General features: G+C 40.6%; 1 protein-coding gene across 19 annotated transcripts in view; it reads right to left on the bottom strand.

Moving 5' to 3' along the window:
* Nucleotides 1–16,112, bottom strand: part of DMD (dystrophin) — a 1,142,416-nt gene that overhangs the window by 5,587 nt on the left and 1,120,717 nt on the right. For 14 of the 19 annotated variants that reach the window (XM_088160350.1, XM_088160357.1, XM_088160366.1 and 11 more), the window contains 3 exons: nt 15,646–15,889; nt 15,174–15,297; nt 11,153–11,245 (listed from right to left, as the gene is read on the bottom strand). In XM_088160350.1, the coding sequence (XP_088016476.1) occupies nt 11,153–11,245; nt 15,174–15,297; nt 15,646–15,889 (461 nt within the window). Of the gene's footprint in view, nt 1–3,121; nt 3,154–11,152; nt 11,246–15,173; nt 15,298–15,645; nt 15,890–16,112 lie in introns of all 19 variants that reach the window. The other 5 variants (XM_088160360.1, XM_088160352.1, XM_088160355.1 and 2 more) reach the window with 3 other exon arrangements.

The following is a 16,112-nucleotide window of genomic DNA, read 5'->3' on the forward strand; positions in this document are numbered from 1 at the left end:
CAAAAATCCTTTCAGGTGTATGCCACAGTAGGTATAAACTTACATTGTTCAGGCAATTAAAAGTCCCTTTGGGTCCACGAATCCTTAGGTACTTTTTAATATCTAAAAATTAAAGACATGTCTGATAGTACTTTTTTTAATGTCTGTTAATTGATATACTTTTGAAACAACCATGCTTCGAATCTGATGTCCCTCCTCAAAAGCTGCACAGATGTGTGCTGCAGTGATTAAGGTGATACAGTTCCCTCTCCCCCACAATATCCACACTCTCTTTCCAGACTCTTGTCTTCTCCAGAGCCATCTGAGGTTGGGGCTCAGAGCATGAGCACAAAGCACTGCTGACAGCTGGACTGTAAATGCAGCAGCAGGGGAACCACGGTCTCCAGGACAGCCCTGGGCTGGCAGGATGGGCCAGAGGAGCAGGGGATGACTGTGCTCCAGCCACACCATTGGCACACCCTCAGCTGAGTGTCACTGCACTGCCAGCAGGATTTCTGCCTCTCTTTGACACGGGAGTAACAGCCAGGTCAAGTGAGACTGCAAAGAGCTGAGAACAAAAGACACGGTGATTTCCTGGTACTGTGTGTGAAATGAGTGCAGTCCCTTCTGTCAGGTCTGTGCCTAAATCAGTGCTCAAGTTCACTGCTTCCATAGGGCTGTGCTGCTGCCACTGAATGCTGCTCACTTGCCCTTCCTAGTACTGAAATGTAGGACGTTGACATCTTTAATTAAGAAGCAAATGAGAGAAATACCACCCAAAAAGCACTTAGAAAAATAAAAATCAGAGCTTTCCATTATTATTCATATTTCTAAAGTAATGCTATCAAAGAAGACATTAAATCCATTCTTTTTTTAACATTAAAGCTGAGAAAGTCTTATCCATGCTTGAGGCACTGAAAGGTTGAAAAATGTTGCTGTGTAAGAAAAGAACTAGTAGACACTTTGAAATGCAGCAATAAAGCTCAAAATGGACATGGACAGCATTAACTTCAACTTATAAAATCCACAGGTGTTATTTGCCTGGAAAGCAGAAGACACCTATTTCTGTAGACACTAACTATCTCACTTCTAGTCACACAGAGAAAGATGTGCTTCACATCTGCTGAATTTGCTTTAGAGACTCTAATGGAATCAAGGCCCATGGGTGTGGGCACAGTAACAGAATACCAATCTTATACTACAGCTTGTCAGAGAAATAAATGTGAAACATTCAGACTTGAAAGAGTAGAGGGAAAGTAAATTGAGAAATCTCAACACAATGCAGGCCTTTTCTAGCAGAAGGGATTTCTAACCCTTTCCTGACAAAAGAAAAATCCTTCCTATTGGTGACTTGGGTTTTGAAACCCTTATTCATATTGAGTAATGCCACAAAATCCATGGGATTACACACAAAGACAATACCAAATGTGAGTAATGGAATCAAAACCTGGCCAGGTGGGTTTTAAACCACAGGATCTGCCTTTGCACATACAGACTCACACCTAAAGCAGAAGCTGTTCTGTACCTTAGCTCATATCCTTCATGAGCAGGTGAACAATTGCATTTTATATTCAGCTGTCCATGTTACCAATGTCCCTCTGGAACCATTAGTGAGCATAAACAGCCAGAGAGCAGGGAGTAGTTCACTGAAGTCAATTTTTTAGGGTTAAACTGCTGGAATCAGATCAGGTAGAATATGCCAATTTAAATTTTTTTTTGTTGCTGTTAATTACTTTTATCGAGTATGCCCTCTGCAGAAGAAGCATTTTTTGAGTGATATGCATAAATATGAATGAGGACAGTGGAAATCAATGACCTGTTTTGCTAAATGGGAGAACAGTTCTCAGAGTATATGAGCTGGGAACAAGCAGTGCTGAATGTGAAGTATTTTCCATAAAATTTCTGGACTGATAGTCTGCTGATGCTGTCTCAAGCATCCTTTTTTGATCCATATGAGAGGACCTGCCATTCAAGGACAGACTTAATCTACACCAATGATCTTATCCCTTGCAGTAGCTGAACCTGCTCCAGCACCTACAGCCAAAGCAGAGAAGAACCTCTGTATTTCAAGGCACCACATCAGGACAAATCCTGGCTTTCCCAGGGTACCCTGTCAGTGACTGGGGGCTCACAGCAGCTCTGCCAAGAACCCCAGTGTTTCCATGAGCCCCTCCTTCTGTAACAGCAGAAGTTTGCAAACCAGGTTACCCTTTAATTCCTGCCTCATCCACATTGAACGTCTTCTGTGCAGAAAAGGTCATTTCACAGCTACTGCAACTGCACTCAGGCAGTCTCTGAATATTTTATCTTTAATAATAATTTTCACTAGAAATTCATCTTTCAAACGCTATATCTGGTTGGCGAGTGAAGAGCAGCTTCACAGAGGAAAAATCAAGGCTCTCTGGAAATGCTTTCAAAGGAGCTGTGACAACACAGTGCAAAACGCTTTCCTCCATTAATGAGCAGTGACACACAAATTCCAAAACCTATTTTGCATCAAACCAACCATGTCTGAAGTGCACAGTGAAAACCATGGCCCATTTGCATTGCTGAATACAACACTGTGGAGCTGGTGAATGTTAGTAGCATTCTTCATTCTGCTAGAGTACATCAGAAAATCAAAACACCTGAATCTCTTATACCTCTCAACTCTCGTATGTCTAAAGAAATATAAAATAACTTTTTAATTGCTGGAGATGATGGTTGCTGTACTGGCACATACATGTAAATACAGCTGTGAGGCTGTAAGCAGAACAGCAAGAGACCCTGGTCTCCCTGTTGTGCTTACACACAAGAGCAACAGAACATGAGTCAATGGCTGCAGCATATTTACTGACAACATTTATCATTCACAGGCTTAATTTCAATGTATTATTTTCTCCTCCCCATTCCTGATTTTCCACCTCTGGGAGAGTGTAAGAAAATGCAGATACCTGAGCTGACATTGTCTCCACTGAAAGTTGAGAGGTACACCACCTTTACAGCACACTCAGCAAAACCAAACAAAACCCAAAGCAAAATAAAACCACCCCCACCCTTCACCAAACCCAAGCAACCCCCGTGCTGTGTCACACACATGCTGGGCACAGAAAGCAAGCTGTGACAAACAGAAGCCATGGCAGTGAGCCTGCGTCTCACTAACCTCTCTCACTGGCTTTCCAGGGGCATTTCTTCCTTTAGGAACAGAGAGAGGAAGTGGAACAAATATCAGAAAGAAAGCAAAAAAAATTACACACATGAATATATATTTTATACTGTAAAAGACACTTCAATTTCCATTTAGAAATTTAACATTAAATAATGCATTTCTGCTTAAACAAAGACCAAAAGTGCACTGAAATCCACTGATGATACTGAGGTGATTTATTCAACAACAGTTCTGTAACCTGTGACTTGGTTTAACCTCTCAAAAACACTTGAGAAAACTAACAGCAACTTAAACACCTTTCAGTTAAGAATAAGGACTGCAGACCATATCTGAACTCATTTTCTGAGCATCCTAATTAGCAAATATGAGTACTACTAGCAATCAGTGTAAATGGTAAAAACATTTTCCCCCAATGTCAAATTAATTTACCTAGACATTTTACATTGTACTGTGGCCTACATACACTGAGATATGCATTGATATACATGCCTGTGTGTACACACATATTTCATACCTACAAAAGTACACTGGAATGCAACATGCTCACATTCAGGATAAATATATTGCAAAATGTGTTTGCAATGTGCTGACCTGCAAGCATGGTAAAACTGAGGGGGCAGAGGGAGAAATAAGAGAAAAAAAGTTCAAGTAAAAAAGGGGAAAAAGAGAAAGTATCATGTTCAACTACTACCAAAATGGAGTCAATAATGGGTCTAGCTGCAAAGATGTTCCTAACAAACCTTCACAGAAGCCATACTTTGATCATGTTGATTTTTCTCAACACTTCTCATAGCATATTTGTTTTTAGAAAAGGAAAGCCAGGTGTTAATCAACAGCAGAAATACCCCTTTGTCCACCTTTCCACCACACAGCCACTAACAGTCTCGCTGTCTCCAGGAGCAGTGTCCCACTGTCACTGTCACAGTGCTGGCAGCTCTGCCACGGCCAGGCTGGCAGTCCTAGTGAGAAAGTCACTGCAGCAGATGCTGTAGGATGATCTTTGCCCCAGAGCTGCTGTAAATGATGCAATTTTAAATGATGTGTGGGACATTGGGGAGAGAGCCAGACACATATGGGAGAACACACCAGTCAGCATAACAGTAACCTAATTGCTGTTGAGTTTTGCTCTATGGCAGCCTGCAGGAGAAGAGATGAGAGGCAATAAACAGCTTTATGGGTATTTTACAAGTTGCAGAACATGGGCCAACAGCAGAGCAAGGCTGAGCAGAGGCAGTACAGGAGGAGAGGGCAGAGGAAGAAATGGCACCACTGACCATCACAGGTCTGAGCCACAGCTCCCACAAACTCCAGGCAATGGAAATCCTGGGGCAGCCTCTGAAGGCCTGGACAGCAGAGGTTACCATTTACTGAACAGAGGAAGTTTTAGGTCCTTCCTGCCCCTCTCCCCAGCAGCACACTTCCCATTAAAAATGAAAGCAATAGGTTCAATAACAACATGTTCTGCACACGGGTTTTTATTCTGCTCCTAAGTGAAATCTCGACTCCAGTGATGTCTGTACCACACGTGCTTTTCAGGGAGGTGTCACTTCAGTTCTAAGGACTCCACCTGACAGGCCTGCCTAACCTTCTAGTGCTTACATGGGTGTCTACACAGCCTGAGACCTCCTCTGGCACTTTTATCAGGAGTCAGGAATTCCCTAAAATATGCTTTCCAAAAGGGGAGATGAGAATATCTCACCAATATCAATCATGCAACAGAAAATCCTCGGAAAGGAAGATACAAAATCTTTTGCATACTTTGATCATTTTCTGAGGAAGAGCCCCAGGGTTTAGGTCAGCTTAAGGACTCCAGAAACTGCAGCACAGTACAGCTTGGTTTGAAAGAGTCCTGGGGCAGGAATGGGACCCAGCAGGAAATTAGCTGGGGTCCACAGTTTAGCTTGGGTCAAGAAGAGAAAAGGAACTGCCTGCAAGCAAAATAGTGGAGGTCCTAAGAAATGCCTTCCTGTCTGCACAAACACCTACAACTGCAGCTACACAGTGTTTAATTTAAATCTACATGAGACAGACTGGATTCTGCTTGAAAATGAATGCACTTAAAGTTAACTGGGGTAGCTCAGCAGCACACAAAACAGCTGGTGAGGATAGTCTGTGGTGAGTAATCAGCCCTAGAATTTGTTAAATGCAGCAAAGATCCACGCTACTACAGCAACAGCTAATTTCTTCTGGAGGAAGATTAGAAAGGGTTTAATGGATTTTACATTATTTTCTTCTTTGCATATGAATGAATGCGTGTTTCTAAGTTTTAAGGCAAGAAGTATGGTTTGGCATAAATTGCAGAGGAAGAAGATTGTCTGTATTGCCACAGTTCTGAAAATTTGTGTTCTGTAAGGCATCAAAATACTGATACGCAATCCGTGGGTGCCTAATTATCTATTATTTCTGCTCAAATCAACATTTCCTGCCCTTACAAAATAGAAGAGGTTTGTTTTTGGGTTTTTTTTGAAAGTTACATGGCACTGCATCACAGGCAAAGGTACACAGCAAATCACCACATCAAACCTGAAAGCAGAGACATCACCAAAAACTTCATGCAGGAGTCTCTGCAGATCCAGGTCAAAACAGAGTGCAAAGCAACTACTGCACTGCCCCTCTCACTGAGCTCAGCAAAGGGACAGGTTGTACAAAAGGGAGATCTGGGTCTGAAAAGAGCCTTTTTTCTCAAAACGAAAAAAAAAAAAAATCTGTTGAAGTTTTATTAAATTCATTACCATATTCTCAGTTTACATCAGAACTGGGCTTTATAAAACAGGGAAGACCTAGTCCACCCCATCACTGTCCCAGCTGCAGAGAAGCTCAGCCAGATCAGTTCTGTTGTGCAAAAGGGGAGCAGTAAGGGATCTCAGTCACCTGGGCTCACTGTCGTGGGATGCAGGACCTCAGAACAGAGAAGGTGACACAATCCAGGAGAGGCCAGGGGATCTCTAAAGGAAGAGTATTTCCAGAATACTCCACAGTACTGTAACTCCAGGGTACTCTTTCACTGACTCAGTAAAGTGTGAAAAGAAAAAGTCTGCATCATGAGACCTTCTGCTGTCAGAACAAGAGAAACTGTATTATTTGCAGTTTTGAAAGTTGCTGGTTCCACTAAGGATGCTAGTCCCATTCATGACAGAGCCTGGCTGATGCACGAGTGAGAGGAGAAAATGTGACAGGTGTGTTTTAATGTGACTGAGATAAAAATAAAACTCCTAAAATGGGGTGCTATCCTTAGTGCCATTCATGTATTGCTGTGGGGTCTTGTAATTTCACTGCACAACACCACAACTGTGTTAAGCAATACCATGTGAAATTGTGAGGACCAGTGTCTGCCCAAAAGTTCTCACATTATGTCACAGCCTCTTAGGTCTTTCAAGCCATCATGGTCTCCTTTCTAACCAGTTTTGGCTCCCACTTCTTCATTATCCCCCAGCAGGGGCCCAGCATTGCAAATCTGTGAAGTCCTCTCACCAGCTTCAGTCAGTTCAAGAACTTCTGTCCCTAAATACCTCTCTGACCTTCATTCACAGAAAGTATTTGCCATGAAACTGTAACTGCAAAACTCAGCCTGGTCCACCCACGAGGGCCATCTGAAGTGGTGCAACTTTTTTGTCCCCGATGCTGCAGGAGTAATGAATTTGGCTTTGAAGATACTGGCTGCCAATCTTACTTTCTAACTATGAACCAATGCCCTGGAGATTTAGTAGTTTGGGCACAAATATGGCGTGAAAATGTTTTCCTCTGTGGCCCATTATTGAGCAGGGTCAAATAAACCACTGAGGTGGCATTTAATGGTAGATTTCCACTAAATGTCAGACCTCTGGCTTTGACATCTGTTTTGAGTTAGCACAGCAGCTGTTTGAAGCAGCTGCAGCAGTTGTGAATTTGCTGGGAGCAGCAAAGTAAAAGAGGAGTGGATGGGAAACCTTTTAGATTAAAAGGAAAGAAAAATTCCTTAAGGACAGCAATCATCAGGTATTCAGCAGAATTTCTCTCTCCAGAAATGAAACAGCTTTGGGCACCAACAGCCAGCTGTGCAAGGAGCAGGAAAGTCCTGTTCTCCTTAGGAAATGCCAAGAACTGCCAAAAGGTTAAACTGAAGAAACAAACGAATGAAAAACCCTATAAAAGGTATAAGGTACATAAGTTGTTGCATCTGAGGTCTGCTTGTACAGATCTATGACACAATCTATTTTGCACTTGCTTCTCTAAAATACATTCAAAATGATGCTATGAAGGCTTGATGCCTTTTTAAAAACAACTTTGTGGAGCAAAAGCTTGAGAAATATAATCTTAAGGAATCTATCTCCAGGTGAGTGACAATTACTACTATTTATTATTGCTTTGTTTCAAAACTCCAAAATAAGAGCCACTACTTGCTTTAGTAAATTACTTCCCAATCTGAGCAAGTCTTACTCTCAGCTGCTTTTGACAGTATTTAGGCTAAATATGTCTGTGATGGTCAACTACATATTTGTGCACTCAAGTACAGAAATTCAGTCCTTTTCTCTCTTCACTGCTTGCTCAGCTCTGAACTTTTCTCACAACCAAAGCCTTCCAAATCCAGTTTGCTTTTGTCATATTGTTCTGAACTCCTTCAAGTTGTTGTTCTAATGGCAATAGGACACTCAGAATTATGTCCCTGATTCAAAAGGCCTGCCAACTCCCTATGCTGTGACATGCTATTTAGCTTGGAATTTAACATGCTTATATTTATAGGCCACGAAGAAAACATTACTTCATAACACCATTAAGGTTGAAAAGGACGTTTAAGACACTGAGCTGAACTGTTAACCCAGCACTGCTGAGCCCCCCACCAACCTAAGTCCCCAGGTACTACATCTACATGACTTTTAAATACATCCATGGTTGTTGATTCAACACTTCCCTGGGCAGCCTGTTCCAATGCTTGACAACCCTTTTCCTGAAGAAATGGTCCCTAATATCCAATTTAAACCTCTCCTGGCACAACTTAAGGCCATTTCACCTTGTCCTACCACTTGACACATGGGAGAACAGACCAACTCTCACCTTGCTTCAACCTCCTTTCCCTGAGCCTCCTTTTATCCAGGGTAAACAACCCCAGCTCCCTCAGCTCCTGTATCACAACCTATTTCTGAATGGCAGACTAGGACAACTGCATTTCTGGTATCTGACAATTTTTTATTTCTACTTAGTAAGAATCGATATTAAAAAAAATATTCTTTATAGATACGTGCTATTGTTTGTTTGGGTTTATTCTTCTGTTTCCTGAATAGCTACTTGAGGTAGGTATTCACACCTGCAACCTGAGATTCAATGCAACTTGTACTGGAAAGAAACAAAATTTCACTTGCACCATGCCTGACTCCTTAACATTATGCCGTCTTCTCAGGCTGCTTTGTCAAACTGCTTTCACTCTTCTGCAACTGCACTTTGATCTTCTGGTAAAGATTAGAAATCTGAAATACAGATTACACCTCTGAACAGCAAAAAGGTTCCTGATTCAGTAGTTTGTTGAGACCAATCAACTCTGCTTTTCTCCTTCCTGCAGTCTTGAAAATTTTAAATCAGAGATCCCAGATGCCTGTGGAATCTGACTGACCACAGCATCTTTCGTTATCACACTGAAAGTCCACATGAGGCTGCAGCATGTGCTGGATGTAAACTTTGTGTACACAGGTATCAGCTGAATAATTGAATTAGTAAATCAGGAACAGAAGAAAACTTCAGTAACAGAAATTTACATGAACTCTCAGCAGCCTCTATCAACCAATGAATGGAAATCTATTTGCACTGGCTGTAGGACAAACTGTTTCTTACAGAGAGCCTGACTATTCCCATACCTCAGCCAAAAGGAATTACATTAACCTGGCATTCAAGCAAGTACATCAAAATATATATGCAGAACAGAGAAACATAACTGAAGTCCTAATCTCTTCAGCCAAAACCCGGTACAATTCCTGAAAAACTGAACAAGTTTCTCTCCCAGCTGAACTAATCTTTTTGTGTAGCCCGAGAGGGGAAGAGATAGATCCTGGCTCAGCCTGTCAGTGCCTTGGCCAAGACCTAAAATCAAAGCTTGGCTCTGCTGGGCTGTGCCTGGTCCTGGCTGCTGCACCAGGAGCTCCTCTCGTGGCTTGGCTGAGGGGGACTCACTCAAAGGCTGTGACCCCTCCTCATTCATAGCCCTCCATCCAGCCAGAGCACTTCTGTTCTCCATGGCTGCTACTCAGACAGTACATAAGCTGCAATACCTTCTGTGTGATTATCTACTACGTTTTCAACATAGCTACTGAATGAAGAAACAAAATAAGGGAATACATTCTTTCTCTCTAGATAAATGATCACATTTTGCATCATGAGAATGAAAATCTGAAGCTACAGCTTAATTTACAAATTAAAATGTTATCTCATCAATTTCACTTCTTTTTCCTACTAAATTTTATATTCTCTCAGTTTGTTTCATGAAGCTTTGTATTTTTCACTAGTAAGATAAAAAAACATTTTATATTCTCCATGAGCAGAAGGTGATGTCTAACAGATTGACCTCTACCTATTTATTCTACACAGGAAATGAACCATTCTATTTCAAATTTCTCATTAAATTTTGTTTCATAATTTGCTATTTCACAGAAAACTAAGCTTGTTTTTAAAAAGAAACACAGCTAGTGCCATCACCTATGAATACCAATTAGATATCACACTTGGTGAATATTTTTACACATGGGATACCTACATCTAGACAAGTGACTATGCAAGATCTACGTGACACATACTTACACTAATGATGGTCACTAATAAGATAACACTGTCTGTTGTAACGTTGTGTACACAGCAACTTTAAAAATTAGTCCATTTTAATCTACATAGCGATATTAGAAAGATTTTTAATCTGTTGTCTCTTATAGCAGTTAACTAGGGGTGGACATATGATTTTTTTACATAATATTGAGGTGGAGCTGAGTGCAGTTGACAATTTATTGTATTAGACTTTATTCAATGATATCTTTCTGAATGATTCAATCTTTTGATCAATACCATGAGATCTTATACAGTTCCTACTGACTTTTATTCCACTGCTCACAGATGGTTTCTGGTGAGAGCTGAACTTGCTTTGAAAGCAAAGGATGGAGAAAACATGACTCCACTGAAAGTTTAGTACAATGGTTAAAGCATTTATCTCCTAAAGAAGAACCCCTGGGTGATGTGTGAAACTTATGCAAAGGCCCTGCAGGAAGTCTATGCTCCCTTAAATCCACTTATCAGGCTGGCAATACCAGGGCTTTCTCTTGCCAAGAGGTTAATGGCTGAGCCTCTTTTCACAGCAACAGCCAATATCCCAAACTTCCCATCTACTGCTAGGAATCTCAGCCATTTTTCTTGGCAGCAGAATATTTTCTTCTGGGCTCAGAGAAGAATTTATACGAAAAAAGGTTGGACAAATAAATCCTGCTAATACAAATGCCTATTTTTAGCAAACAACAGGAGTAAGAGGAATGGAAACACTGAAAGGAAGGCTGTGCCTGTATGAACAAGCACAGCCTATGCTGCACAAACAAGCACCTCACTCGTTTTTCCTCCATGCCTCTGGACCTGAGGGCTACATGGTTGAGAACTTTGACTTAGAACTCAAATATTATTTTAAACCACAGTCTTGGAAAAGGATAAGGACAGAAGGAAAATGTGCTAAGACCTGTATTAAAAAATAAAGCATCAAGGGGATCAACCAAAAAGAAGGAAAGCTGTGAAAAAAGGAACGTGGCAGAAGGGAAGTAAAGAAAATGCTTGGGGAAGAAAGAGTCTCACAAAGACATTGTTTCATCCACATATCTAGCAAGAGCTACCTGTGGAGGTAGCTTAAGGTAAGGAGGAACAGGCTGCTCCTCCACTCTAAACAAGACAGGTTTCACTACAGCTATTGTTAAAATGAAAACAAAGAGCAGCAAAAACCCTGATACCGAAACACAAACCCCTGAAAACATCAAGGAACAGAAAACACTTTTATCTTCTTCCCTCTCATCTGCCAGAGGCAGCAGCGCTCACCTCTGGAGCTGGGGAAGGAGTTGTTGAGCTGCTCCATCACTTCCTCCAAACCTGTGCTTGTGTCCTGGGGAGGGCTGAGCAGCTCATCCTCACCTGCAAAGCAAATCCACACCACTGCATAAGAGCTTGTGCTAACGGTTTGTATTGCCCAAGTCCTCCTCAAAGCAAAGGCTGTTCACTCAGACATATTTTCTGCTTAGTGTATAATAAAAATTTCAAAGGTGAATTTTGTTGACTGTTACTGTTCTCTTTCTTTGTAAGGATCTAAGGAAAATTAAACGAGGAACTGGAGACAACACTATTTTGATTTGTAAAAAGGGATTTAGGAAATAATTGACTCTGGTAAAAGAAGAAGGGTAAAATGTCTGCTAGGAGCATCTAGTTCCATAAATGACACTCGTCGTTTCAGCTTCTCTTATTCTATTAATGGAAAAAGAAATTGCTGTTGTGAGTGCTGCTGTTGAGCAGCTTTCTAATAGTGCTGGGTTCATGTTGGCACTGCTTTGCCTAACTGTGCAAATCAGTAGAAACCCAGATTCTCATCTGCATCAGTATTAATATTTCTGACAGTTTAATTGCATCAGATTGGCGCTCCAAGAACACTCAATTGTACTGTAAAAGGGTTTAGCAGCAGTTTAATAAAGCGAAATACATTTCTCCCACTGAATAATTTCTATAACCTGATTATAGGGCAGCAGCTTAATGGGAAATTCAATACATTTTATTTTTACTGGATTTTTTTTTGCTCATGGTTTCATATAACTGAAATCCATATGTTGTTTTTAATGCAGATCCTAGCCTCCAATATAAATAAAGAATCTGGAAAAAAAATACACCTAAAGGATATACTCTGAGTGAGATTCTACTTTTTTACTAGATGTCTTTTATCTCTATTAAAACACAAAAGCAATTTTGCTTGCTGTAATATCTGAGTTACATACTTCTTTTGAAAATGACTTAATGACCTTTTATTCTAATGTCTTGTCCTATTTGAGTAGGAAACTGTCTGATTTTCTTTTAACATTTACATTCTTTAAACGCTGAGATGCTCCATGCTAGTGAAAAAAACTAGAAAAAGGGATATAAAAGGAGCATTTCAGGGCTGCCTGTATTTAAGTCAGGAGTTTAACAAGAGTTATTTCTGACTAAGAGTGATTTCTCCCACTCCAGCACACGAAGTGGGACAGAGTGTCTGCACGAAACACTTAATTCATATAAATGATGGTCTTTGTATCAGCTTCTTTTATTCCACTAATGGTCTAAAAACAGTTGCTGAGGCTGCTTGCAGTTTGTTCGCCTTTCAAGTGGGGCTGGGTTCACACAAATCAACTCACACCACGAGTTACTTTCACATCAGGCATTGCACTGACAGAGGTGTCTTAGCAAAAGCAATGTCCTTGCAGCCTTTGCTGAATGTCAAGGTGAAAACTCAGAGTAAGATCTCACTGTTTCTACCCAGGCTTTTATCAGCCCGAGAAAAGCCTCCTGGCCCTAAAGATCACAATAAAAGGGCAGTGGTTCTGCTGTCCTGGTCAAGAATTGAAGACAGGTACTAGCTTCCAAATGTCCTCATAAGTGCTGATACAAGCTGAACTGCTGAACCTTAAAAATGTTGCATTTTTTAATTTAAAATGCGTTATTTTAATTTTTTTTCCTCATTTGGATGATTTTCTGAGCGTTTTCTTGTAAAGGAAAAAATAAGACATAAGCTAAGCAACTTGACAGAAGTAAAGATACCTTCAGAGCTCAGTCTCCTCTCTTTACCCAAAAGAGCCTTCCCCATTTGTGTTTTTACAAAAGGTATAGAGAGCTAAGTGAGTCTCAAATATTCTGGTGGTACCTGAACAAATTAAAGTTCAAGACAGCCTCTAGCCTCATACACCTCAGAGAACCTCCTGTGCTGCTATCCTGCTGGGGGAGAAAAGCCAAGGACTTTCCCACTGGGACTCCATGAGGAGAAAAGCAGAACCTTTCCACTTGCCCAGGTGTACTTCATGTTAACAAGGAAGAAGTTCTATTTGTAAATGAGGGTTTGAGTGGGTCACTGTTTTTACCAAAACACTGCTGGTGGAACACCTTTCACAGCAATCTCTCCTTGGGAAAGCAGAAAGCCAAAAGTGCAGTGAGTTTTCAAATGAAAAAACAACTCTAATTTTAAAGAGAAGAACATATAAAAGCTATCACTACCCTGCCTCATTGCCTGAGACATCTAGAGATCCTCAGTATTTTCTCAAAAATTATGGCTCCCTCATTCCTGGGCACATGGTTTGCTGCAGGGGAGCATTATTTACAAAACCACTCTGGTTGCCCTCACAATTCAAGAGTATTTTAAGCTGTGCTTCAGAAAACTCTGAGCATAGCAAGCAAAGCTTTCTGCTGTGAAAGGACACTTGACAAACTGAATTAGTTGCAGTTTGTTAGCCCAGTTAGTAATTCTTTTTATAAGCTCCACTCCCTGCTGCCAACACTGTGGCTCTGCTGAGTCTCAGTACAATTACTGATAACATCTCACTGTCCTCCCACATATTGGCTGAATTGAACCAACCAAATAAAATCAAGTTATGTCTAAATATTTGCTTTAAAAAGTTTGAGCAGCTTGTATGGCTCTCTTGTGTTAATCAATTAATTCCAATCTTGTGAAGTAAATGGGAATAAGTTTATGTTGAATAAAATGAAAAGAAGTATATTTTTGTATTTTGTCCCATTAAAGGATGAAATATAAAACTACAAGACTTCTAATAAGATTGCTGAGAAACGCTGTCTTCCTATCTTTTCTTTTAATTCATACACTTTATGTGATGAAATTGATGAAATTTCTCCAGAAAGCTGATACAAATTACACCACTACTAATACATTTTATCTACTCTGTGTATGGCATATATAACAAAATATTTCCCCACTGGTAACATGATTAATGAAAGGTCCATTTCTACTTTTTCCATAAATTCCTGTTACCTGTGATTGTACTTTCACCCCCAGGATTTCAATTTCAGCATTCTTAAAGGTACTATTTATTTCATATTTTTTATTGCAGACTGTACAGAACTCATCTTGTTTGATACTGTCATTGGCTGAAATTATTGCTCACACTTGGAATGGAAGAAAACTCCTCCCCAAAATCTGCATTTCCCACCACAACAAAACTTTAGACACAGCAGAATGTGCCCTCCCATTAAATTTCTCACTGCCATTGACACTTTCACTAATAGCATTGAAAAGCTCTCAGTTAAGCCTCTCACTAATATACATAAAATAAATTTCTCTGTATGAAGCTGAATATTATCATCAGACTTGAAACATCATCTTGTTGAAGTAATATAAAGATGCTGAAAAGATTGATTGCTTTTTTACTAGCTGAAAATCCTTGCCACTTGGTAATAAATACTTACTAATTATGTAACAGACAGGAAATTAGGAAAGTGCCACATGGCAGTTACTAAAAGCACCAAAATAATAATTCCATCCTCCAGCTACAGAATATTATTATTTAACCTTACTCCACAACTCTTGTGATGTTCATTATCACATCTGATGTGATACTTAGGAAAGCCATTAGATGAGCCCTGCCTGTGACAGCTCCATCCTACTGATTGAGCCACAACATATTAAAAATAAGATCACACCATTTAACATGGGGATGACTAATCATACATTTAATCTCTTAGCCATAATTAATATTATGTACATTTAAATCAGTCATGTCATGCTTAATAACTGAAAGTCAGTTTGAATAGAATAGTTAGCTTTTCAGTGGCATTTGTTTTTAGAAGTCAAGTCCTGGCTCAGCTTTGTGTTTAATATAAAAATATCCAAGCTACTGGGTGCATCACGATCAAAAGCAAAGCCTGAATCATAATGAAGATGCAAAGTGTAAACAGCCAGACGACATTGAAGATCATTGCAAATGTCTAATTCATTTCATTTGAACTAAATGGAAAAGTGTTTTCTGTCTTTAAGGATTTTTTTCTGGAAAATGGGACATAATTATTTTTTGTGACAACCTGAGCTTCGTTATCTTACCCATGGTTTCTGAAGTCTGGCTGCCAACTACACGAAGAAGCATTGGCTGACTGCTGCCTGACCTCTGCAAAGAGGTAGAAGGAGATGACAGTGTTGTACCATTCACCTTGGCATCCGCCTGTGGCTGAAATTGAAGAAAAAAGGAGGAGATTCCTAGTAACAGCTCACAACTTTATACCTCTGTAATTTTTATTTATTCTATGAATACACAAAATTTTCAGTCTGTTTTTAAGTAAATTTATCCATGCAACCAATGCATTTTAATTCTGAATAAAACAAGGAAGAGGACCAAGTAAGAACACTGAAACCCGATTCCACATTCTCACTTGCAGCCTGTAAAACAATTTTGTACTTTACTCTGACTCGCATCTACAGATATGGTTTCTTGGTATGTTCTTGTTATTGATAACACTTCACACCCTGTTTGGAAAATTACCCTTCACAGACCTAGAAGAAACGCCTGAGGACTCACCTGCTCCAGCAGCTGCCTCAGCCTGTGCAGCTGCGATTCCAGCTGTTTGTTGTGATCCTCCAGGATCTGCATCCTGGCTTCCAGGCGGCCCTTGTGCTGGCGGAGCAGCTTGGCTTCTGCAATGAGCTCAGCATCGCGGGGGCTCTGCGGAGAAACCGGCATCATCTCCGGCGGGGACGGCAGTGGAGACAGACCCTTGTGCTCATGCTGCTGCTTCAGGCGGTCGTACTCTGCCTGCAGGTTCCTGTTGGGAGGTGACAAAGGGGCAAAAGCTTTATGGCCCCTGCACGGGGCAGTGACAAGGCGCTTCCTCTCGTGTGGTGTGGTGTGTCTCACTTTCTAGGGCTCACCTGCACAACCTGCCTTTCCCTCTCCTGAATCCACACACCTGTGGGTTTATTCCTTGCAGATCTGCACGGATCTGGTATTAGATGGATCTGTGGCTCAAGCTGCCTAAAGGCTCTTGG

The sequence above is a fragment of the Sturnus vulgaris genome, chromosome 2 (assembly GCF_052056855.1).
Source record: "Sturnus vulgaris isolate bStuVul1 chromosome 2, bStuVul1.hap1, whole genome shotgun sequence".
In the NCBI taxonomy this organism is placed as follows: domain Eukaryota; kingdom Metazoa; phylum Chordata; class Aves; order Passeriformes; family Sturnidae; genus Sturnus; species Sturnus vulgaris.